Genomic DNA, 26,002 nt, shown 5'->3' with positions numbered 1-26,002 from the left:
GCTAAAGTATAAGATGCAGACAACAAAGACTGGCCCACAAACAGAGAGATAGCATCTTTTTCAGCAGAACCTCCCCTCATCGGCTGCCTGGTTCGGTTATGGGGTTTGTGTGTAGAGTACAATTCACATTTTTCTCCTTATGCCTTGTTCCCGTGGGCAGACTCCTCTCTAAAATTGTGAGTTTTCCTGACTGAGTGTCCCCGGGGATGGATGGCCTCCTTGGTGAGATAGGGTGGGATATATTCAGCAGTCCCCTCGCCCCAATAGGTGGTGATGTTTGTAAGATGAAGATTTTCTCTACAGTGTTTGCTTTGTATGGGTTGACAGATCATGCCATGCTCCATCTAAACCCAGGGGAGTGAGTGCTGTGCCAGGGGCTGTTTCTGTATAGTGGTCTTCAGGGGATTCGAGTTTTAGGCCCCTGTACTCATACTGTATTGTGTGGGGACAGTGGACCTGCCAAACAAACTGTAGGGTTGAATGTCAGCTTCTGTAGTACAGTGTTTAGGGCTTCATTGTTTCTCATTTTGGATGCTTTGGTCCTGATCTAAATGCTAGTAGAAACATGTTGGCTTTGGTTCTGATTTCCTTGTAGTTAGAATATTCTATTATTGCACTGCTCCCGTAGTTCTTAGATCCAGTATCCCTGTGCCGTCATTGTTTGATATTTTCTTGTCTTCTTCAGTACACGAGTCACTCTGTCTCCCTGTCTTCCCACCAGAGTTGCCATTTCTTATATTGCCGTTCCCATGGCCCGTGTTCACAAACTCCCTGTCCCACAAGAGCTCTTGTTCCTGAGGCTGTCTGTTCGGGGGCGCCCTGCGATGAGTGTTGACAACCTGACTGAACAGACCGGTGTGCACATATGCAGCAATAAACCAGAGCAAAAAAATGCTGGGAAAAATCTGAGGGGTAGCTTTGTTGAATGCGACACATGAGGAGCAGCTCTTCTGTGAAAGATCTTCCAGCTGAGCATGGGGTGAATCTGACAAGAGGAAGGGGTAGCTTTGTCATATGGGGCAAGTCGGGGATAGCAAGGTGACCATAAATAACTACAATATTCAAATACAATGGCGTACTGGTACCCATTCAAATCAAATCAAATTAGTCTTTATTCAATATTTTCATTCATAAAAGACACAAGTACAATACATACAAGATCATAAAACAATCAATTAAAAAAAAAAGATAGTCATAGCAGATTGAAATTCCTAAAAATATCATTAAAATTATTTTTTTAACAAAATTCCAATACCCATTCCAAATCTATGATAGGGACAGCTGTGCTGACTGCAGCAGGTGAGAGGTAGCTCTGCAGTCAGTGACAGACGGCTCTGCTGTCTGCACTGAGCTAGCGGTCAGTCAGTTGAGCAAGAGGTGGCTCATCCTTGCTTACATGAAGTCCAGATCTCCTCTTTCGCACACCTCATCAACAAATCAGTAAACCTTGGATTAGCAGATCCTCTGACCAACCATGAGCCGTGTCACTTTATTCACTCTGGGAATCATTGGCAACCTAGAAAGGCGGGAGATTCTTTTCACACCCCTAGGTGGGAGTTTTATTTCAGAGCTCAGTCAATCCATTGGCTTCCAAAAGTTGAGCCACGTATGACCTTGTTCTCCCCAGTCTTCATGTATGTTTTCTTAAATGCACTATATATAAGCTACAGGGTTCCACACACAAACCCATACATTTTACAAATCCTTGTCGTTTGGGCATTTCGTCAAAGTCCTGCTTATCGGGAGATTGCAAAAATCCCTTAATAGCGGACAGAGGCTTGCTTACCTACTCCATGCATGTCCCTGATGGCAAAGAATAAAAATACATTTGTGCAAGTTCTTTGCCACCCACCAACAATGGAGCAATAGCTACCGCAAGATAGATCATGCAAGAGCTCTTGTACAACAAAAGTGTAGGGGGCGTAGTAGTATAAGGGGTGTTCAACATTTCCTCGCTGTGGCTCTTTTAAGTGGCAAGGTTTTCAGTGCAGCCTTGAAGATGTTGCAAATAGATGCCTTCCGAATGGAGAGACCATGGAGGTTTAGAGCAGCTTAGTAAGAAAATCCACTGTAGGGTCCTGTGTTTGGAGGGGACACCAAAGTAAGTGATGACTGTCCTTTGATGTTCCAAGGTTTACCGAAGATCTTGCGGTTCCATCCAAGATATTTTGGCCTCTTTAGATGGACTCCTTTGTAAAGTATGCATGCTAGTTTAAATTTCCATCTTGTTTCAGGCAGGAAACCATGTGGATCATTTAGAATGGGATGTTGAGGTTTTTGCATCGAATACCAGCTAGTAGTCCTGCAGATGTATGAAGAATAGCTTTTAGTGGCGCTATTCTTGATTGGGGAAAATGAACAGCATCAGTTTTTTTAACCTTTTTGAAATAGTTTAATTTCAGGCACAATAAGTTGTTGAAAATCTACCAGACATTGGGTACTTTTTTTCTTCTTACTTTTTTATATATATATATATATATATATATATAAAAACTTCTTTAAGCTTTTGCATGTGAAAAAAGAGGCAGTACCATGGTAAATACGGTATCATAAATCGGTCAGGTAATCCATGTACAATGTCCCAGTAGGTTGGTGCCTCCCATACAGTTGCGGTAACATCTGTAGGGGGCATTGGTTCTTTCTTCAATGTAACTGTGACGATTACAGCATCTGTTATAGTAACTGAAACTTCTAGTACTTGTCGCGGGTAGGAGCCTGAATGTGTAGGGCGAAAGAACTTCAGGAATCGCTGGGATATACGTCTACAGTCCCAAAATGACAAGAAAGTTTTTGATTACAAAAGTGTCTAAAGAAGGATCTTGTTTGTAAAGTGTCAGACCAATATTTTCCTCTACAGCAGGAAGCCTATTCCTGGTGTCGGCTTCACAGCCCTTAAAAATGAATGTATACACAGTTGTTTATATTGTGTCTTTTACCCGTGCATTAATGTCACCATAATGCTTACTTTGTTAAAAGAGATAACCAAAATATGTATATATTTTCTTGCAGCTACCTAGACAGCTTAGATCGAATTGGCGCTGGCGACTATCAGCCCACAGAGCAGGATATCCTCCGAACCAGGGTCAAGACAACTGGCATCGTAGAAACTCACTTCACATTCAAAAATCTCCACTTCAGGTGAGTTCAAAATGGAAGCAATGTTCCTTAAGCCCAGAAAAACGAAAATGAAGCAAAACATGAATCCTAAATGTCTGTGACTCTCCAAAACTGTTAGAAAAGAAATAGAAGGTGCAATAAAAACAGAAAGTTAAATCAATAATCACCAATTGTAACGTCTTTGAGGTCATGGATGGCCTCTTACAATTTGGCTAGATGCGGAAAAAGGAGCTTATTTGTCAAAGTGCTACACCCGAATACACAGTCGCTTACTGGTAGAATCAGTGTTCGGTTGTGCATCCCATCTTGGTATAGGTCATAAACCTAGTTAGTTCTCTAGTTTATCCTTTGGTGGATGCTTTTACCAAAGTCTTACTGCTTTATGGATTATTAATTCAAAGGTATATGGGTGCATTTTCAGATAGCAAGGCAGCAATTATTGGATCTTACTGGTAATCGTATTATTATTTTCATGAAAAATTCTAACACACGATTTGTCAGCCATATTCAGAAAAAAGTAACAATTTTTAGTTTTTTTAGGTTATTTGTTCCAATTTCAGCTACGAAAGCTTCACATTTCTTGCTCTCCATTACCACGCCAAGTTCCTTTAGGAACCTGAATGTTATCTTAATCTAGAAAAAGCCCTAGGACTGGCTCCATCATTTAGGGCGAAACACATTTTGTCTGACAATTGGAACAATTGATAACCCAAAAAAAATCAGATCTATGGAATTAAGTTATTCTCAGTCTGGCTCACAAATCATATATTAGAAGGTTTTATGAAGTCATTATTAAGATTACAATAAACATTCAATAATTTATTGTATTTGCTATCTGTACACCTTTGAATTAATAATGCATAAAGCTGTGGGATTTTGATAGAAGCATCCACCATGAAATCAACAAGTGAGCTAGAATTTGGCTGAGCCTACCCACCTTCAAACTATTGCCCTTCAGAAGAGGAGAGTGTTTACCAGTGCCAAGAGTATCAGGAATTCCAGGGGGCTGGGAAGATACTGTGAAATCACAAATTGATTTTCTGAGACTCCCCTGAGAACTCACAAATTACTGGGCGAATTGTGCACACTGCACCAGATTCCCTTGGTTCATCTCCATTTCTCCGAACCCCTTTAATTTCACCTTGATATTTAGCTTGCTTCCAGCAAGAAAACTGTTCAGGTGAAACACTTTTAACCCATGGTGTTCCCATAAAACCTAGTTGTCCCAATGCATCTAGTAACTCCAGCCTATTTGTGTGCCTTGAAACGCACAATGCCACCGAGCTCGAGCACAATATCTCTGTGGGCCACCATCAAGCTCAAAGCATAAAAGGTCCTCTTGTGTCCTTACAGCCCAGTCTCTCTCGATATTCCCAGCCTGGCAATGTGTGAAGTCAGTGACATCCTGTCAAGGACTAGATGCTGCAAAGGTCTGTGGAGTTTCCCTCTTGATTGTCCGAGTAAAGAGTTTCTCCTCTGTTCATCCACGCTGCCACCTTGCGTAAAATAGTATAAGTGAGACCACCAATAATAAGCCATTGTGCGTTTGTCTGCATAATTTAAGAAGTGATTTTCAGGGGTATACCAACCACATAGTGTAGAGTCCTAAGCGAAACATCAACCCTCTTTATGGTATGGTTTCTAGGATTCAAAAGAAGTACTTTCTAAAGTGTGCAGAAGAACTGTATGGCATATTATTTCAAACAGAGCAACCTTGCGCAACAACTACAAGGTTAATTTCCCCCACCAGTGCTCGACGTCTTCCTTAAATTTCTCAAGAGTGGCAAAAAGATTTTATTCCATAAATTTGTTTCTCTAAGTAATGAATTCCATACTTGACTACCAGCACCTCTTTTTGTCCACAATAAGATTGTATTTTGGGAGATGAGTGATTCAAGAACTCCGTACCCGATGTAGAGTGAAATTTGCCCAGTTTATAGTAAATCAAATGTGTAGGCCGTATATGAGAAACCAATACAGCATCCTGAGCCAATCGTCCACAATATACAGGAGAACATCATCCAAATAATTAGTCTTTAATCTCAGGAGTTCGAGCATTAAACCTTGATGATAGGAATGCCATTAAACATAGTCCATATTTACATTAAAACCAGTTCAAACCATATCCTGAAGTATTAACAGGATTCCAAAAGGGGAAATAATCTTAATTCCTGTGGTTCTTCCATCCTATAGCTTCTCTGAAGTAGGGTGGAAAGAATATATGACGTTACTCTGCTAATAATCACTCCGCATACCGTCACCATGAAATATTTACAACGCAAATTCTATCAACCCGCAATTTATAATAACGCAAACTTTTACCACGACTATACTTTTATCACGCATGCCATTACAACGCAAAGGCATGCGTGGTAAAGGTATACTCCTAGTAAAAGTTTTAAAGGTAAGTGAGAGTACACTAACACTAACCTACACTACACAAACAGTACCCTACACTCCACTAACACTACCCTAAAACACTACCCTACACAAACACTACCCTACACTACACCAACACCACAACCCTAAAACACTACCCTAAACCCTAAAACACTATCCTACACTACACATGCACTACCCTACACTACACTAACACTACCCTAAAACACTACCCTACACTACACAAACACAACCCTACACCACACAAACACTACCCTAATCCCTAAAAAAAGTAACGCCCACCCCAGGCCCATTCCCCCTTACCTCTCTCTCCTTGTGGTTTTTCTCGCCTTCTTCTTCCTGCATCACGTCGTCTTTCTGTGAGGGGCGTTGCACTTCGATGTGATGAAACGGAAAAGCCTGTTTCCTCACAACAAAGTGGATCGCCCAAAATCTTTTTTTTTTTTTTTCTCCGCATGTGCATTTACCATACATACATTTACCATACATACCTTCACAACGATGTTCGTTGTAAAGGCATGCGTTTTAAATGCACATACGGAGTAAAAAAATGCGGAGTAATGGTATGCAGGGTAAGTGCACTGTGCGGAGAAAAGGTATGCGGGGTCAAAGTCCGCGTTGTAAAAAAATCGCTGTAAACGATATTTACCGGGTGGAAATTGTGTTGAATTGAGCTTACTGTTTGGCAGCAGTTTTTGAAAAGGTGGATGATCCCAGGGCCAGCAGACAGTGCCAGAATGGTCAGTGGTATCTCAGTATGAGACCTGTACAGTGGGTGGTGCCTCACTGTATGCTGTGATGCACCTGTTCCTTGCCGGACACCCACCATCAGTGCAGCAGCAACCTGAGAAGGAACCAGGTTGAAAGAGAAGCACAACAGCATCAGGTTTTCAATCTCAGAAGGTCTACTTTTGCGACCCACAGCACTGTCAGAGACCCCTGCATTCTCTTCGATTCTCCAAACATTCTGGCCCACCAGACAATCCAAGGTCAAAGGAAAGCCCCAGCGTTGGTATTTGTGTTTTTGTCATAGAGTACATCTCCAACCTTTGGCTGTCACTGAGATTTCACCACTTCACCTAACCTTGACAGTGAGCTGTGACATAGCACCTGTCCTCTGTTTATAACCAGTACAAATACATTCTTCTGAAACAGTGCCTACTATTGGCTCAAGCCAGTCTTGATCCAAGAATTCTATTAGGGAGGTGACCTTGATTGGCCTCATATAATATGAGACCTTGATTAGTTTGGAAGCCCAGCGCGGAACCAGCCGGACCTTTCATAGGGAGGCATGAAGGTGTGGTAAAGGAACACATGTAAGATAGTGGTTCAAGCGATGACCATGTGAAAGGAGCTGTACCAGCACAAAGCAGGTGCTGGTGGCAACAAAACAAGGCATGGGAGGCTAGCTATGCCAAGCCCGAGCAATGACAGGAGCAGGCGCTCCAGCCACTCTACTTTCATGCAAATGAAAGGAGTTGAGCAGATTGTGCATGGCCTAGTGCCACAGTGTCATAGCCCAGGTACTGGAATTGGAAGTAAATGGGAGATCAGAGCTGCAAAATGTCATCCTAATCTTCCTTTTCACAGCTACAACCGTATTGAGTAGGGAGAGAACTTCCAAGACGGGCCCAAGCAGTATCTGTGACATAAGCTGCAAGCTAAATTTCCCTTCACACAAGTAATGCCCAGTCTCATGAAAAAAAACACCTCCTTGCATATTCCCTTTTAATTGCAGTCACAAACACCCATGAACACCTATATCAGAAAGCGCAACCCATATACAACTAGTAGGTTCCTCACATTAAGAATAAGCTTCTAGGGGTCATGTTGGTTTGAAATACTTTTTCCCCAGCAGGAGCTCTACAGCGCTGACTGCGCCATGCAGCTTCATCTATGACTCTTTCAATATGACATGACAACAACGATGTATAAACGGTGCCAACTTGCACTCTCATGTCAGTTCTTCTTTTTCAGTGCCTCATTGAAATGGTTTTGTGCACTCTATTGGTGTTTAATCAATATATATTTATCACCTTTCAACAATAGATTTCTGGGCAAGTCCTGTCATAATTGGCAAAAGCGCATGTTTACTGGATCCACAAGACATCTAAATGTGATGTCTTCCCCTTGACTTTGACTCTGTAGTATGCAACTTGAGTTTCCTGATTCACCAAAAGGACATCGAGGACTAGAAAATATTTTTGCCCAACACCCTCAGGAACCCACCGAAGTTTGCACCTTCCCTTATTGGCAAGTCTCCTGAGTTCTTTCCTCAAACATCACAATAGGGAGGAGAATTCTTTTTCGATGAGGAAACTGTCCTGGGTCCATTCAGAGTCATAATGCTGTTCTCCAATGCTCGGCTGTGCCATGGAGCCAATTGTGAATTTGCAAAAGATCCAACCCAAATTCCCTTCTCCATCTGCTGCTGCTTCCCCTCCTAAACCTCACGCACCCCACCCCTCAAAACTTAATTTACCCCCATTTCCTCCCTTCAAGGTTGGGCCCTACCATCTGTCCATGTTTAATATCTGTAGGATGACTCCAGCACCTTTTGAGCCACTTACCATAGGTTGGCCCTAATCTTTGGGCTTCCTGACTCTAGCAGTTCAGACTCTGACAGCTCCTGACCCAACGACGGGCTTCATCCTTGGTACCTTGAATATAAACCTGGACCATGGCAGTGTCTCTTGCCAGTCTGATTCCATCCACCATTCCACCCTCGGACCTGGTCACAGCACAGCACTAGGAGCTGTCATTGGCACTTCCCTCTTAGTTGCCATAAATTATCCAGGTTGCAAAAAAGAAGGCCACATCTTGCTTTGATGAACAGCCTCCTCACATTCTGCTGGGATGGGGGAGTTGTTTGATCGAACTTCCTTGTCATAAACATGCCTGATTGGGATTAAAGCAGTACATAAGATGATGACTCGAAGTCTGACTATCTGCTTGTTTCCTCATAGTCCAATGCTAGCTTTAATCTTGACTTACAAAATGCCAGTTGCCTGGATCCCTCACCAGAAGGGCCTATTCCTTACCACTTTGGCCATCCAGCAGACAAATTGTCTACCTTTACCACAGTGGTGCATAAAGCTGAAGAAGATTTAGAACTGACCTTATCCTCTGAAGAGCCAGTCTAACATTTTAACTGAGATCTTACAGATTGCCTCTCCAGGAGACCTTGCTATCATTTGACCTGCAAGGGCTATGCCTTACCGTTCCAGCCTCTTTCTCTGCACTGTCCTCCTTCTACCAGGGCGTGCTTTTTGACACACACCTCAACTCTGGAGACTAGTTTTTGCCATGATGAGCAAAGGGACTGTGGACTTGCTGCCTGTAGAAGAAAAGGGCACAGGATTCTACTTTCTTTACTTAATAGTCCTCAAGAAGGTATGAGACCCCTCCTGGCTCTCAGTCTTCTGAACAAGGACAAATTTAAGAAGCCGTCTCAGAGCTGCATCTTGCCGAACCTGAATAGGGGAAATTGTCTGATGTCCCTGGATCTCCATGCTTCCTACTTCCGTCTTCAAATTCTGCCTGTCCTTACCTGAAGTTCTCTTTGCGGTTCCAGCACTATCAGTTTATAGTTTTACCATTAGTGGTGCCGACCTCCCATCATGTTTTCATAAAAGTGCTAACTGGCTGCTGAAGGCCAACTCCTCTGGTCGAGGATCATCTTAGGCACTCAATGACTATTCTGAACGATTTGAGCTTCATCCGTCAATGCCCAAAAGTTAAAGTCTGCATTTCACAGAGGCAGTTATGGACACGACCCACATGAAGGCTGTATTTCCCATTCAAAAATTATAAAAAATGGGAACGTAATTTTCCAGTCCTAGAGAACTTACATCTGCTTGCACTTATTACCAAGTTCATCCCGTTTGTTCTTCATGCCAGGGGGGCAGATGAGTACTCGACAGTGGTGCATGAGGTAGCAGAGGCTTCAACACCAATGTAGTCTCTCTGCTCAGGTGCAAATCTTCCTGTCAGTCCACTGGGACCTACACTGGTGAATGAACATCTACAATCTCAGCATGGGTGGTCCATTCAGCATGTTACGGGTGAAGACTACCATTGTCAGGGATGTCTACTTGCTGGACTTTGGTGCACATCTGAGTTACATGATGGCAGGTCCACATTGTAGCAGAATTTGCACCTAAATGTGCTAGTTCTGTTGTCAGTCTACCTTGCCATGAAGGCATACCTCCCATCTTATGGACCATAATTATGAACTGAAAGCATCCTCAGTTTTGTGCCATACACTTTCTTTTGTATTGTCCCTTGGAGAATGCCTTCAAGGTCTGCTATGTGTTTTCACTGATTGCACTGGTTAAAAAAAGTCTTCCAGAAGAATCGGAATTAGCAAGGAGGACCTGGTACACCAATCTATTTGCACACAGCATTCAACCAACTTGTCCATTTCTCACACAGCATGAGCCTACTATCGCAGCATTAAGGAAAGGTTCCTATCCGCAGTTCTCAGGCACTATGGTTGGACAAGCTAAGATTGAGTGGTGCCAGGTAGTGGCCTTTTGCCTTCTAGATGAAGTTGCAGATGTTAGCTTGGCTGTCAGAAATCCAGCTACAAAATCTATTTATACTGGTCATTGGAACTAATTTATGCCGTTGTGCGAGTCAGGAAGCTTTTAATTATGCCTTTCTGATGTCCTGCATTTCGCACTGTCTCTTGCACAACATGAACTTGCTGTGGCTACAGTTAATGGCTTCCCGGTCAGTTTTCATGTTTCTCTTTGATCAGCCATTATTACTATGATCGGAAATAGTGGCACTTTTTTTTTTTTTAAAGGTTTGCTTCGTTTGTTTCCTTCCATTTAGTTTGGCTCTCAGTGGAACTTGAATCTTGTATCAACTTTCTTGATGTCATCCCAGTGGGGAGAGGAGTTGCTGGGCTCCAGTTTGGATTATTTTGGCCCCCCCCTGATTTCGTGTCCACTTCCCATCCTGAGACACACCCCTTCCACATGGCAAGCTAAGGGTGCACCAAAGGCAAGCCCGTCTATGACCAGACAACTCCAGGAGGCAGGACTCTTGGTTTTTTGGTCTTGAACCCAAATCTTTCTCAGGTCCAGAGTTATTTGCGTGTCACTCAGTTCCCCCCACACCGTGTATGCATTTCATGGATATAGCCATGGGGGAGATACGTTGAAAATATTGTGACTTCTTTGTTACACAACTGAATCTTTGCATTGCAGCGCCAACTGTGAAGGTAATTTCAACACTTGCTAAAGGCTCATTAATTAGATAGTTATATAAATTGTAGGTCAATGGTAAAACACAAATTAAATATCTTTAATTTTGATATGGATTTTTTAATCCAGACGTTTTATTCTTAACTGAGACCGGGTGAAGGGAGGGCTCGTCCCCTAATATTATTCAGGCTGTCTCCACAGGACTTTACCATAGTTGGGCAAGACCGGGCTGATCAAAGAGGAGGTGAGCTCACTATTATTTTTAGGGCTGGACAAACTGCTGTGCCTTAGATTTAAAGATTCCCAGATGCGAAGCATTATCTTATTCGCTTGAATTAGATAAAGATTTCTCTTTTTAAGGAGTATTGATTTATCGTCTGCCTGGGACGATTTCTAATTTTACAATACATCGATGACCACCTGCTTTAAATCAGCTTGTGGAAGGAATGGTTTGATATTTCTGAGTATCCTCATTAAGTGATTCGCTCCCTTACACACATTGCTGATATGATTCTTCATGTTCAGATGCTTGTCCAGGGTGATTCCGAGAGATTTGGATGAGTCGATAATGAGGGGGGAGCAGTTGAAGGCAGTGAGGTGGTTCAGCCAAAGGTCTAGCTTGGGAATGTGATTCGGAGGAGAGATGAGAAGAAATTCTGTTTTGGAGGTGTTGAGCAGGAGGTGGTTTTCTGTTAGCCAGTTCTGAGTAGACGTTCGGGTAGTGTTGAGTGAAATGATGTTATCCGGGGGGAGATTTTCAGATAAAGTTGCCTATCGTCCGCATACATATGGAAGAGAATGTTTGCGAAATTTAGTGCATTAGCCAATGGTTCCAAGAACAGGTTGAAGAGTATAGGAGATAGGGAGGACCCTTGGGGGACCCCCATGGATACTGGGAGGGCTGGGAGAGAGAGTGGTTCGCCTTGACTCTTTGTAATCTGTGGTGGAGGAAGGACGAGAACCATTGTAAAACCCGACCAGAGAGGCCCATCCTGTTCTTCAAAATGGATAGGAGGTTGTCGTGATTGACAGTGTCGAAGGCAGAGGAAAGGTCGAGGAGGATTAGGAGGCAAGATTCATTTTGGTCAAGCATTTTTAAAATGTCATCCATAACGTGAGTGAGAGTCGATTCAGTGCTGTGCCCACTCCAAAAGCCAGATTAATGCTGTTCCAGGAGTTGGAAATTCTTTATGTGAGCACAGAGTTGTGATTGGACGCATTTTTCTAGGAGTTTGGCTAGGGTGGGGATGTTAGAGATAGGGCGGAAGTTGTTAATCAGCAGTATCTGCATTCTTTTTTTTAGTATGGGTGATACCTGAGCTGCTTTTAGGTAATCTGGGATCGTGCCTTCTGACAGTGAAACATTGACAATCTTTGCCCATATGGGGATGTCGAAATTCTTGATTTCTTTGAAGATGGAAGAAGGCAATGGGTCGCTGAAGTGAGTGGATGGGTTGATACTCTGAAGAATCTTGTTGATGTCTCTTTCACTGAAGGGAGTAAAGGTGCCCCATGAAGGCAGGAGGGCAGGAGGTGGTGCTGACCCAGAGAATTGCAGTAGAGCCTTCTTAGAAGCGAGTTCAATGTTGATGAGTCTTGATTTCTCAGTGAAGAAAGCAGCCAGTTCGTCACATGAGGGTGGGCTGACTCCAGAGTCAGAGTGGTTTGGAGCTTCCACCGATTGCTGTTCAACCAGTTCAAAAAGTTTCTTGGGGCGGTTAGCGGCTTGATCAAGTTGGGATCTAAAGTAGTCTACCTTAGTGCTCATGATTTGTTTGGTTACCCTGCATGTAAACTGACGTATATGACAGTTTTAAAAGACTACCATCAATGAATCAGGCAAACCCGTAAAGAATATGATGTGGATAAAATCCCGAATGCTACCAACTCATCAAGAGGGATTTACGCCATTGTCAAGTCATTAACTATACTATAATCAATCGCTCCTGTGGTTCCACCCTTATCTTGGTTCCACCCTTATATAAGAGGTGCAAGGAGTTGACTACTTTCTTTTCTCAAAATGTCAGTAAAATATGTGCCACTTTTCTGACTGAGGTGAGAAAAGCTGCCCCCAGATTAACACTTGGTCATTCTCAGATGATGAGATCCTGTGCCTATTGAAATTTCATCCCATTCAAAAGAAGAAAATATCAGATCTTCAAATCAGGGTCACCATTTGACCCTGCTTGGCCATATATTTTGGAACATGAACCTGTAGTCATCTTCCTGGTTCTATGGGTACTAGTGAATTTATCTATTGTTACTAGTTGTGTTTTGCAGAGCTTGAAACACACAGTAGTAAGTCCGCTACTGAAAAAAAATCTACGATGGATCTTTCACATCCTGAAAATTACTGTCCACTTTTCTGGTTACCTTTCTCTACAAAAATCATGGAAAAATATCAAACAGCCTTCCATATTTTTAGAAACTAATAATCTTCTCCATTTGTCTCAATGCTTTCGCACTTTCTATGGCACAGAATCTGCATTATTATCGGGAACGGAAAATGTGTGCTCATTCCTTGATCAGGGAGGATCAGCGGCAGTTATTATGTTAGGCCTGAGTGCAGCCTTTGACATGGTCTCCCACAAAATCTTATTAAAAAGACTGTGGGAGTGGGGTATTGGCAATGAGACATTACTTTGGCTCGCCTCAATTGTACAAGATAGAACATTTTAGGTAACTTTAAAACCTTTCCAGTCTAAGGTCTACCCGTTCCAACAAGGAGTTCCTCGGGGGTGGGGGGAGTGTCTTCCTTGAGTCCTACTCTTTTTAAAGTTTACAATTAGCCGTTGGCCGATATCGTAGAAGCCTTTGGCTTCTCCATAATCTGCTATGCAGATGATACACAATTAATTATAACCTTTTTCCAAAATCAAAGTGTAATTGCCCCTCAGTTGAATCTGTACCTTTTGGAGGTGGGGAACTGGATAAACTACAATTGCCTAAAACTTAATGGGGGGAAAAACAGAGTTTTTGTTACTTGGCACCAAACCAATATTTGGTCCCCTGCTTGGTAGCCTGCACTTGTAAGTCCTTTTCCTCATCCAAAACCTAAAATTAAAAAAATCTAGTTGTTTGGTTCGATCAAAAAGTGACATTTGAAGATCAAGTAAACTGTCGTAACAGCCAAATGCTTTGGCATACTCTGAGTTCTTAGGAAGATACTATGGTTTCTACCCCCTTTTGCTCAGAAGAGCGTAATTCAAGCGCTGGTGATATCACGTTTAGATTACAGCAATGTTCTCGATTTACGTCCCTCTCAAACAAGATAGAACAGGTTAGAGAGAATTCAAAACTCAGCAGCATGTATGCTGTTAAATATCACTAGACGTGCTTCTATTAGGGCTGGCTTAAGAGAACTTCATTGGCAATGGAAAAGCAGGTTCAATTTAAAGCCTTGTGTTACAGCTACAAGGCATTGTCGACTTCAGGCCCACGTCATCTCCAGACTTTGATTACGTCTTACACCCCTGTCAAAAATCTGAGATCCTTCAGTGCTAGGTTAGCGCAGGTTCCCAAAATGTATATACCTAGATTTGGGGTCCCTCCTTCAAATTTCTGGCTCTTAAAATTTGGAACACCTTGCCAGTAAAAATTCGACAACTCCCTTCTGAAGTTCTTATTAGGAAAAAATGAAAAACCTGTCTTTTTATCCAATGTAAATGTTTTGGGCCTACAAGCACTTGTATCCTTTTTGGATAATGCTGGTACACTTCGGTAGAAGTAGCTATGTGCTTTACAATTCAGTATTATTATATTCCCAATTGAGCCGATATGCAGTCGGCAAGTTTGATGTCTTATGCTGAAGACAGTTTTGTTGAAAATAATTTAAGCGCAAAGTGTTGTGGAACGTCAGGCTTTCTGTTTGTTCACATCTTTCAAAGTTTTCTATCTGGACCAGATAGCCCTCTGCACCAACCCAACCTTCTTTCTTAGTGATTTCACCATTTCATGGCCCAGTCATTCACTTTTCCATCTTTCTTCTCTCCTCATCCCACCAAGGAGGAGGAGCAGGTCCATAGACTGGAGCCCAGACATGCAACCTCCTACTATATCAACCGTACTTGACAGGACAGAGTAGATGACTATCTTTTTGGGGGCTTTTCTGGAGCCAAGAAAGGCGAGGCAGTGACCAAATATACCATTTCATATTGGGTCATTTTCTGTATATGGATCGGCTATGCTTTGTCCAAGAAAACCTTCTAGAGGGTATTCATGCCCATTCCGCAAGTGTTGTGACTGCATCCACAGCTCTCACGAGAGGCATTATGATTGCTGGCACCTACAGGGTATCTACGTGGTAATCTTTGCATACTTTAGGCAAACATTACTGCCTCACAGTGCAGGCACAAAGTGATGGATACTTTGCCAATGCTGTGTTTCATGACTCCTTGGCGAATCAGCACTACTCAATCCCATCTCCTGGAGCGTATGGCTTTGAGGTTCATTGTTAAGGTGAGGAACCTGCAGGAAGATGTATCCATCACAAGCAAAATATATATTTGTGATTCCGAACGGAAGAATGGTCCCCCTTTTGAGGGTCAACTAATAAACTATACCCCAAGAGTGGGTTCTTTAGGTGCTCTTGAGAGCTTCATCAGTCTCCTCAGGCTCCCCTCTAGACCCTATCCCCACCAGAATCTGGAAGGATAGAGCTACTGAACTCTTCCCAGCTTTAGAAAAGATTTGTTATCACTGAAAGAAGGAGCTGGTTTCTCCATTGTTAAAAAAAAAAACCTTTGGCTGGCATTAACAACCCCAGTAATTACTGCCCAATTTCCCGGCTCCCATTCCCAGTTACGATTCTAGGGAAGTACATCAGTAAAAGTCTAGGTGGTTTCCTGGAATACAATAATCTACTAGAACCTGAGCAAATGGGCTTCGGACCAGCCCACAGCATGGAGACTGCACCAGTTTTGGCAATGGATGAACTAATGGTGAGGGTTGATGGTGGTCAGGTGACGGTACTGGTCCTGTTGGATCTTTCGGCCGCTTTTGACACTGTCAATCCCCAAATGCTACTTAATCGATTAAAAGAGATTTGGGTAGGTGGCTCTTTTAACTACTTTGACTCCTACCTTTCTGGAGGACTTCAGACAGTATCTCTCCCCCTTTAGAGTCAGAAATGAAAGACATTTTACATGGAGTACCACAGGGATCGGCTCTGAGCCCCATTCTGTTTAATGTTTATCTTCGGCCACGGGTGACCTTGATCAAATTCTTTGGGGTCACATTTATAAACTACTCTGATGACACCCAATTAATAATTTCATTACACAATAATGATGCTACCTAGCTGGAAAGCATTCATGTTTGTTTAACTGAGATGGCTAATTGGCTCAATAGGAATATACTTAAATTCAACGGAAGCAAAGCTGAATTTCTGTGCTGTTCCCCGGGGAAATTACAGTACCAACATCTGAGAGATTTTTGGCTGTGGACAAAGGGCCTAGACCCGGAAAACAGCTCCAAATTGACGAAAAACTTTCTATGGAGGCTCATGTTAACAAAACAGTGGTTACCTATCATGGACTTATGAGGAACTTGAGAAAAATCGTTCCTCTTTTACCACAACCCATTAGGAAGTTTGTAGTGCAATGTACAGCTTTAAGCAGACTAGACTATTGCAATTCTCACTTAACAAGAGCTTCAGAATATCTGTATGAAAGGCTAAACAGAAGTGTTGGCTGACAAATTATCTTTGCACAAGACTAGAGTCAACTCTGCGTCTGGCACTCTGAAAGAACTCCACTGGTTACTAGTTAAGGAAAGATGTATCGGTAAAGCCATGTGCATAATGCACAAAGCACTGAATGGAATTGGACGTAAGCCTCTACAAAATAAATTCTGTTATTATAAACCCCCACGGTCCCTAAGATCGTCTTCAGCAAGCGTGGTCTGTGTGCCTAGTTTGAAAAAGATAAGGCTTGGTGGGAGATCCTTTCAAGTAAAGGCAGCACAAATCTGGAATAAATTACCAACTACCCTGAGAACAAACCCAAACCTGCTGAGCTTTAGGAGGAACCTGAAGACATGGCTTTTTCCTACTTAGCTGAAGTATAACACGGCCCCCCATCTACAATTCCCTAGAGAAACCTCGGTGTAGACTGGCAATTTGATAGGGCCAAGTTGCCCGCTGGGTGAACGCTCGCTTTACAAATGTTTAAATAAATAATTAAATAAACATTTGTTAACAATTCTTCAGGAGAATACATAAACTTTAGATGTATATATAACATTCCCACAGATTCCTCACTGCCTGCCCTCCTCTCCTGTGAGTTAATGCTGTGACTGAGAAGGTCCCATGGTATGCAAAGGGATGTGCTGTCATTGTTGCTGTCATTGATGCTCTCTCTGTGGTCCTTTGCACTGAGGAGTGGAAGAGTACCAGGAACTAACATCAGCCCACAGTTTGGCGGCAGTTATTCTTCGGTGTTTTCATGTCCGGTGGGCAGAGTTACAGCTGACATCTCATGCCGCCACTTTGTTGCACTAGAGAGCTATTGCTGTGGAAAAGTACTTTTCGGCCTGTCTAATGACTGGAAGCATATTCTTAAAATGAGAAATCTGTGGGAAGTATAGATATGAACCAAAAATATTGTTACAGAAGGTAAGTAATTGTTTCATATGATACTATTGATTTTCAGTGCGGCATTTCAAAGAGTTTGTAATATTGGAACAAATTAAATACATCTTTGTGACACCATAGTTTCTTGCTTCCCCCTGAGTCGTCTTCATGTGTCAGAACTTCTTCATGGCCTTCTTAGTGCAACAGAGCCTAACCATTGAACTGTGAGCTGTTGAAAAGGGTTTGTAGTGGTGATGCCACCACATCTTTCCATTAACTCACTTAATCTCTGAGGTTGTTATTACATCTAGCAGAATTGTTCTGCGAATCTTAAACCTTGTCAACACAATCTTTTGTAAACACATTGACCTCTTCCTCTATTTGTTCTGTATTTCTTCTTTGGTTTTTCGCCCATGTTTTCTTTTGTGAATGATCCGGTGAGTGGAAAGTTAAACCTGAAGAATTCTCATTCCACTTAATTCTCTTTGCATGGGTGCTACAAAAAAATGCCCCATGATCCGTTTAATTCTCACTTACCCGGCACCAGGCGTTGAGCTTAGCACACTAGCTGAATGGTTTGTGACCCATTGTTTGTCAGTTAGATTGGTCAAAATGTAAGGAACATACAAAAGAGCTGTGAACTGGTTTGTGCTGAATGGTAACGTGCTTCACCCTTGTTTCACTCAAATAATATTCAGCTTGCATACTCTACTTACAGTCACACAGAGTAAGCGGTATACCACTCTGGCACTTGATAATCACTTTTCATACAAGAATGTTATTTTAATTGAATTAGTGACACAACCCTTGTATAGAATAAAAAATGCAATTCCTTTTTAGTACATCATATTTCAAATTGTTGGCTACAATTTCTTTGTATGTTTCATTACAGTAATTTTATTAATATTACATAAATGATTTCAATGTTGACTTGGCACATCTAACTAAGTATACTCATTTTGAAATTTATAATTACTCCCTTCATCAGGATCTAAAGTGGCCATGGTTGGATATGTTTTAGCTGCCATTTTATTGATATGAGCTGTACAAGTTCATTTGGCATGCATTTAAACTTGGTTTCTGATGATAATGCTTTTTTTTAATTTTGACTTGTGAGTCTCAAAGCTCAGAAGTGTTTTTCTTAATGTAATTTCAGCAAATAAGGTAGTGTAAAAATACAGTAGACAAATTGAATTGTGGTTAGCGTGGAGGCAGTTCAGATGAACGCTGAACATTAGGCTTTGCTTATAAACTGCAGTCCAAAGTCAAGTAACTGTAGAACAAGCAGTGCATAGCGAACATACACCTCCTAGGATGCCAGAGCGACACTGGAGAAGAGGCGAAAGGGAGACTTCCCTACCCAACTTATTAATCCTCATCAGAAGTAATCGGGATGAAAGAGGAGCCTGTCTGGTTGACCCTGCGGTCTAAGAAGCATATAAAAGTGGCCTTGGGCCTATTTAAAAAGTTGGTGTGATGAGACTTTGAGGGAGGGAATTTTGATACTTAAAATTAAAAGGGAGCTGATGCACAATGATTGCTAGATACTATTGTTCACTTAAGCGCTGAAACTATGGTGAAATGTAGAGTTTTAATATCTATGGAGCTTTGTGGGACTTGAGGAACAAACCTCTGTTGGTATATGGCGAAGTTAGATCTATCTATGTAGGACTATTTGTACACAACTACATGCTCCAAGGAATTTATTATGAAAATTCACCACAAGAGAACAGTGTGATTGGGTCAAAGTGGAATGACATAACAGTAGAACTCACTGACTTTTAAACTAGCATTTGCTGTTGAGGAGGGTTTTGATTGCTAATAAAAGTTTACTTGGTCGTTGCATAGGGCCTGATTTCGACTTTGGGATAGGGAGGAAAATCTGTAGGTATGGCAGAGTACTTTGCTCCTGCCATTCCAAGGGTCCTCCGCCTGCCAAATTTGGAGCTATCTGCCAGCCTAGCAGGCGTCTCGGAACATTGGCAGAAATCTCCATTATGGTGTTTTATTTCAATCTATTAAAAGTTTGACCTATGGTACTGTCAAAATGACTGTACCGTCTGTTAAACTTTTACCATGTTTTCAAAACCAAATACCAAAGCGAGATTTTGTTTTTGAAAAATGAAAAACTTTTGACCTCCCCACACTAAGTGGGGAGGTCATTTAGAAGATTTCACTGCCTTTAAAGCAAGGTTTTACCTGACGGTAAGGAGTAGGGAAATCTGGTCACTTTAAATTGGGTGGGCAGCTGAATTGCAAAACCTATGACGGCCCTTACTCTGTCGGGCTATCAGAGGAGTAAGTCATCCTTGGAGATGGAGTAGTCTCTGTCGCTGGCATACTTAAAGTTGGCCTATCTGTAAATCTGTTAGGTGGACCTTCAGTTTGGTGGAGAGGGTACTTGTCGCCATTGTGACTAAGTACCCTCTTGGCCAAACTCTGAATCAGCCCCTTTATCTTGTATTGTCTTACATTTGATGAGAGGATTACTCAAGATAGGTAATAATACAGAGCTAGGGAACTGAGTGAGAACATTCAACCCCAATTACTTTATACACTTAAAATGAGACCCTGTGTTATATTTTAGGCAAAAGGAGCAATTTCAGTGGTGTGAGTGCATTTCCTTATTCCCAAACAGTTGCTAGCTACCTGGAAATGTCTCCTCTGCAGGTCTTAGCAAATATTCATTGGACAAATCTGGGAATGTAAGGTTTAAGTAATCCATCCTTGACATTAGGCAGTGATACTGTGGTCTCTGTTCGACTGTCCAAATATAGGAGCTTGGAGTACTGAAATATGTTTAGTGAAGTGGTCTCTTAGGAGTGTCATAATATTGTTGCTGCTTGCTTATATTACCAAAGCAGGAGTTGGCTGCTGCGTGTGCAAATTTAAGCATGCTACCATGAGGTAGACCTACACACACTGGAACAAGAGGAAGATTTCTTTAGTGGAGACACTCAATAAATCACACAGAACAATACTGTCTGTGCAAGTGCTAAAGGGCATGCTCAAGTCCACAACAGAGATTTTCAAACAGCCGGTAAAATCTATAGTAATCTCTCCAAGAGTGGAAAAGAAATATAAGGCATGTCCATCGGACCCCACATACATTGAGCGTCTGGTGCCCCCTGGCTCATTAGTTGTACACACCACTAGAAAGAGGGCACGCTCAGAAAGTACTGGAGATGCCCCACCTACAGATAAAGAAAGCAGAAAATACGATGCTGCAGGGAAACAAGTGGCTGCACAAGCAACTAACTATCCGCGCTTTGCCAATTCTGTGGGATTGCTATCCCGTTATAATCAGGCACAGTGAGATGGATGCTGGAACTACTGCAACACCTCCCAGAACAGTATCGCAACAGAGGAACTCAATTAGTGGAGGAAGGTTGGGTCATATCCAATGCTGATATACAGTGTACGCTAGATTCTGCTGACACAGCGCCAGAGAAATAAACACCAGTATTCTCATCAGACACCACGCATGGCTTAGGGTATCCAGGGTTTGGCCAGTGGTCCAACCGCCTCTTTTAAATTTATCTTTTGATGGCCAAAATCTCTTCAGCCAACAGGTTAAAAATTAAAAAAGGACACAGACCTCGCCAAGTCCTTTCAAACTTTTCAACATATGGGTTCCTTTTGCAGGGGGCAACACAGAGGTGCTACAAGCCCTGGTACATTCAAATACTCAGGTCGGCTACAAAAACAGGGTTCCTACCAGGCACAATATTCTAGGGGATCCTACTATAGGCCTCACTACAAAAAAATAGAGGCAAAGTTCATGGTTCTACCTTCATACCTACTACACCTACCAAGCAGGGACCAACTAACTCTTTCCCATCCTCATACAACACTAGTTGAGGGGAGACTACAACACTGACTTCAACAATGGATTCAATTACCACAGATCATTGGGTTCTCTCTATCATCAAACACAGGTATTACTAGAACACACAACTACCCTGCCCACAATATCACCAAGGACTCAAAATATGTAAACACAACATCTGACACTCCTCCAAGATGAGGGTCAAGCTCTCCTTCAAAAGGGTGCTCCAGAAATAGTTCTGAAGCAATATCAAGGACACGGAGTATACTCACTATATTTCCTCATTCCGAAACAGGACAAAGCATTAAGGCCTATTCTACACCTCTGCACGCTTAAGTGACATCTCTTCAGAACAATTTCACGTGGTCACACTACAAGATGTGATACCATTGCTGCAGTAGGGCGATTTCATGTCCGCACTAGATCTCAAAGATGCCGACTTCCATATACCCATACATCCAACACACCGGTGCTATCTCAGTTTTCAGGTCAACGGACAGCACTACCAATTCAAAGTCTTACCATTTGGAATAACTACAGCTCCAAGGGTATTTGTCAAATGCCTAGTAGTGGTGGAAACCCATCTCAGAAGGGGGGGGGAAATACATGTTTTCCCTTATCTAGACGACTGGCTCATCAAAAGTCCAAGCAAACAACAGTGTCTATAGGACACACAACAGATAATCAACCTTCTTCACAAATTATTGTTTATACTCCGCATAACAGAATCTCACTTTCAAACATTGCAAATACAACCATTCTGTGCAACCTTAAACTCAGCCACGAGTAAAGCCTATCCCAGTCGAGAAAGAGTGCAAAAGATCCAGCTCGCATGACCTCTTTTTCACCCACATCGTCAAGTCACTGTAAAAACAATCATGAGCTTCCTTGGGATGATTGCATCTTGTATAGCCATAGTTCCACATGCTCGTCTACATATGCATCCCTGGAACGCACTGTGCAATCACAGTGGTTTCATGCGGAGGGGCATCTACAAGATCTAGTGTTGGTGGGGCCAGCGACCCATCGCTCTCTGCAATGGTGGAACAGCAACAATCTGTTGCAGGGTTGGCCCTTCAAGGCTCCAATTTCGCAAGTCACAGTGACCACAGATGCATCTTTTCAGGGTTGGGGGGCACATATGCAAGCCCTTGCTGTACATGGTCTATGGTCAACATCACAACAACGCTTACACATCAATCATCTGGAGCTTCTAGCAATTCAACTAGCTCTCAAAGCTTTTTGCAATCGTCCACACAACAAGGTAGTCTTTGATGCGCACAGACAATATGATTGCAATGCATTGTTAAAAAATGGGCGTACACACTCATCACAGCTCTCCCTCTTAGCAAAGTGCATCTGGCATGGAGCCATACATCACAAAATCGACCTCCTAGCAGAATACCAACTAGAGATGGACGACGACTTTGCAGGTCTGTTCAGCAGAACACATCAACGAGTGGGTAATCCACAAGACTTTCCTACACTCATAATTCCAACGGTGGGGAACCCCAGAGATAGACCTATTTGCCACATAACACAACACAAAATGCCAGAACTTCGCTTCCAGGTTTCCTCACCACCAATCCAAAGGCAATGCTCTATGGATAAACTGGTCAGGGATATTTGCTTATGCTTTTCCCCCCACTACTAATTCCATACATGGTGCAAAAGCTAACTCAAATATCCCTCACACTCATCCTAATAGCCCCAACATGGGCGGGAAAGGTGTGGTACACATCCCTACTGCAACTATCCGTAGTGCCACACAAGAAGTTGCCTCTCTGGCCACATCTGTTTACTCAGAATTTATTTATTTATTTATTTTTGGCAATTTTTAAAGCGCTGCAATTACCCGTAGGTGTCTCGGCGCTAGCAGCTAAAGGCTAACTAACCAGATAATAAACATTGAAACGGTGGATAAAGTGATCTACAGGAATGTCATTGGGAAAACAGCCAAGTCTTTAGCTGCTTTCTGAAGACAATCAAAGATGGACTAATCTTTATGTTAAGGGGAAGGGAGTTCCACAATTTCGCCGCTGCTATGGTGAAACATCTGTCTCCCCAGGTCACTTTTCTTGTTCTGGGAATCTGAAGCATGTGAGCCGTGTTGGAACGCAACGTTCTGGGGGTTGCCAAAGGTTTAAAGGAACTTCTCAGGAATCTAGGTCCCGTGTTATTTAAGGGTGAAGTAATGCACCTAAATTCCTCCCAACTCAATCTAGTGATTTGGCTCCTGAGATCTTTGAGTTTGGACACCTTAATCTGACACAGGAATTTATGGACATCCTCAAACAAGTAGACCAACAACACAAGCTTGCTATGCAGCAAAATGGAAACGCTTGTACATTACTGTTTAGACAAACCAATATAACCACTATCACCCCAACAGTACAATACCTTGTTGGTTATTTTTTTCATTTACAGCAAGCAGGATTTGCTTATACTTTAATCAGGTTACATTTAGCAGCTCTAGCTGCTTACATGCAAAACAGGCAACTTATGTCACTCTTTAAAATTCCGGTAACTAAAGCATTTATGGAAGGATTAAAAGGAGTCATCCCACCTTCCAGTCCATCAGTGCAAGCCTGGAATCTCAATATTGTGCTCACAAGACTAATGGATCCACCTTTTGAGCCTTTTCATTCTTGTGAAATACAGTTCCTCACATGGAAAGTGGTCTTTTAGCAGCTATTACATCTCTTAGATGAATAAGTGAGTTACAAGCACTTAGATTAGAGGAGCCTATCTTTCAAATATTTCCAACTCAATAAGTATTCGTACTAACCCTAAGTTTTTGCCAAAGGTAGTATCAGCTTTTCATACAAACCAAACAATTGAGTTATCGTTTTTCTTCCCCTAACCGGATTCTGCAGCAGAAAAAGCTCTACACACATTAGATGTTAATAGAGCATGAATGCACTACATAGAAAGAGCTAAACCTTTTCACAGAACACAACATCTTTGTTCCATTTGCAAAACCACAACAAGGATTTCCTATATCCAAAGCAGGAGTAGCTAGATGGATAGTGCAGTGTATTCAAACTTGCTATCTCAAAGCAAAGAGAGTACAAACTGTAACTCCTACCACTCACTCCATACGAAAACAAGGCGCCTCAATGGCTTTTTAGGGAACATTCCCAATGGAGGATATTTGTAAGGCAGCTACATGGAATATCCCCATACATTCACAAAACACGATTGTGCTGATGGCTTAGCTAATCAACAAGCTGGGTCAAGCTGTATTACTAATACTTCTTCAAACATCTACCTCAACCAATAGCTAACCACCGCTTTGGAGGAGCACTGCTTTACATACGATACTAAGCATATGTATCTTCAGCCAACACATGCTACAAAGGGAATATGTTACTTAACCTACAAGTATCAATATCAAATTCATATGCACCCACCCTCCTCTCCAGCACTTTTGGCGAAGTATATACTTATTTAGTAAACTTTTCTACATTATAATAACATTCACTTGCATGTTCATCTTCTCTGTTACTATACTACTCCTTTTCTAACGCTCACCCGATGAGCTGAAAAACAATCTAAACAAGCATTTGCAATGCAATAGGTCTCGCATTACTAAAAGTTTGAGCTATTGGCGTTGCTAACAATAATGGAACTATTATTAGCAACACCAATAGCTCAAACTTTCAGTAATACGAGACACATTGCATTGCAAATGCTTCTGTGATTCTGGGCAAATCACTTAATCTCCACGTGCCTACCAAAAATGTGTCCTTGTGTAATGTAACTATCCCTCATGTAAAGCACCCCAGTATCTTGGGGTTGATTTCGCGCTATAAAAAACTGCACAAAAAAAATAAATTATATACAAACTCCCCGGAGCTACATTTGGACATGAAGTTGCAGAGATGCCAATGTTTCTTATAAGTCCTCGTGAACATAAACACTGCAGAAGGTAAAAGATAGCATTCCTCAGAACACATACAAAGCAGCTCAGACATACCATTTTGTACATAATCACGGAGTTCACAAAAGTATCAACCAAGATGGAAAACATTTAAATTCATGCTGAAAAGAAATGCTCCTATTTAATTACGAAGTCACTTACTTGTAGCATGTAGCTGCCGCCCTTTACACATACAGCTCGACATGGCTGCTGCCATCTTACGATACTCCGGCTGGAATTGATTTTGGGGTACAGGACGGGGAGATTAAATGAAGTTGAAGCCCCCCGCCCTCCTTGAAAGGAGCTCCGCTGATCGCTTGGCAAAGGAAAAAAAATGCAGAGTCTGAGATGATGGTAAAAAAGGAGCCACCAGAGCAGTTATTTAATTAGATGTAGCTGCCGCCTTGCCTGGAAACCTTTGCGGCTATTTAAACGTAGAGTCCAGGGTGAAAAGTGTTGTGGGGGCTGGCAGCTCAGGGGGTGGTATGGCGCACTATAAAGTGATATGCTGCGTTTCAGTATTTGCACGCGTTTTTTTCCTTCGTGCGTCATTCTCTCACTTGTAATTAAATTAATTGCAGTTTAAAGGGTAGCGTGTTACCAGCCACGTCTGCTTGCACAATTGATAGTAACTGTCAGTGAAGAACCCGGATCCTCTTAGTCCACTCGTTTTCTCTTAATCACAATTCTCTCCAGTTGCTTTTATGGGAGCACAGTGGGCAAGATGGAGCATTAGTTGACAAACTCCTATAAAAGGGACACATCCGCAAGGTCACTTGGGTAGCTAATCACGGAGCAAGTAAAGCTACATCCAATATGGCCGTCACACCTGTTTGCCTATTTAGTAGTATGTGGTCTAGTTTGTCAATTTACTCCTCCGCCTTCTCTTAGGAGCCGCAGGTGTGAGTGAGGCAGTGGTTTACGCATGCGCGAACGCTGGCAAAGCGGTA

At 42.2% G+C, this 26,002-nt stretch overlaps 1 protein-coding gene across 2 annotated transcripts in view; it reads left to right on the top strand.

The window, feature by feature from the left end:
• The window catches only part of GNAO1 (G protein subunit alpha o1), a 755,346-nt gene that overhangs the window by 559,697 nt on the left and 169,647 nt on the right, over nucleotides 1-26,002 (top strand). For both annotated transcript variants that reach the window (XM_085638722.1, XM_085638723.1), the window contains exon 5: nucleotides 3,010-3,138. In XM_085638722.1, the coding sequence (XP_085494848.1) occupies nucleotides 3,010-3,138 (129 nt within the window). The remainder of the gene's footprint in view (nucleotides 1-3,009; nucleotides 3,139-26,002) is intronic.

The sequence above is a fragment of the Triturus cristatus genome, chromosome 12, assembly GCF_964204655.1.
Source record: "Triturus cristatus chromosome 12, aTriCri1.1, whole genome shotgun sequence".
NCBI lineage: Eukaryota > Metazoa > Chordata > Amphibia > Caudata > Salamandridae > Triturus > Triturus cristatus.
Note: the sequence above shows the minus strand (reverse complement) of the source record. Positions and strands in the feature narration are given on the sequence as shown.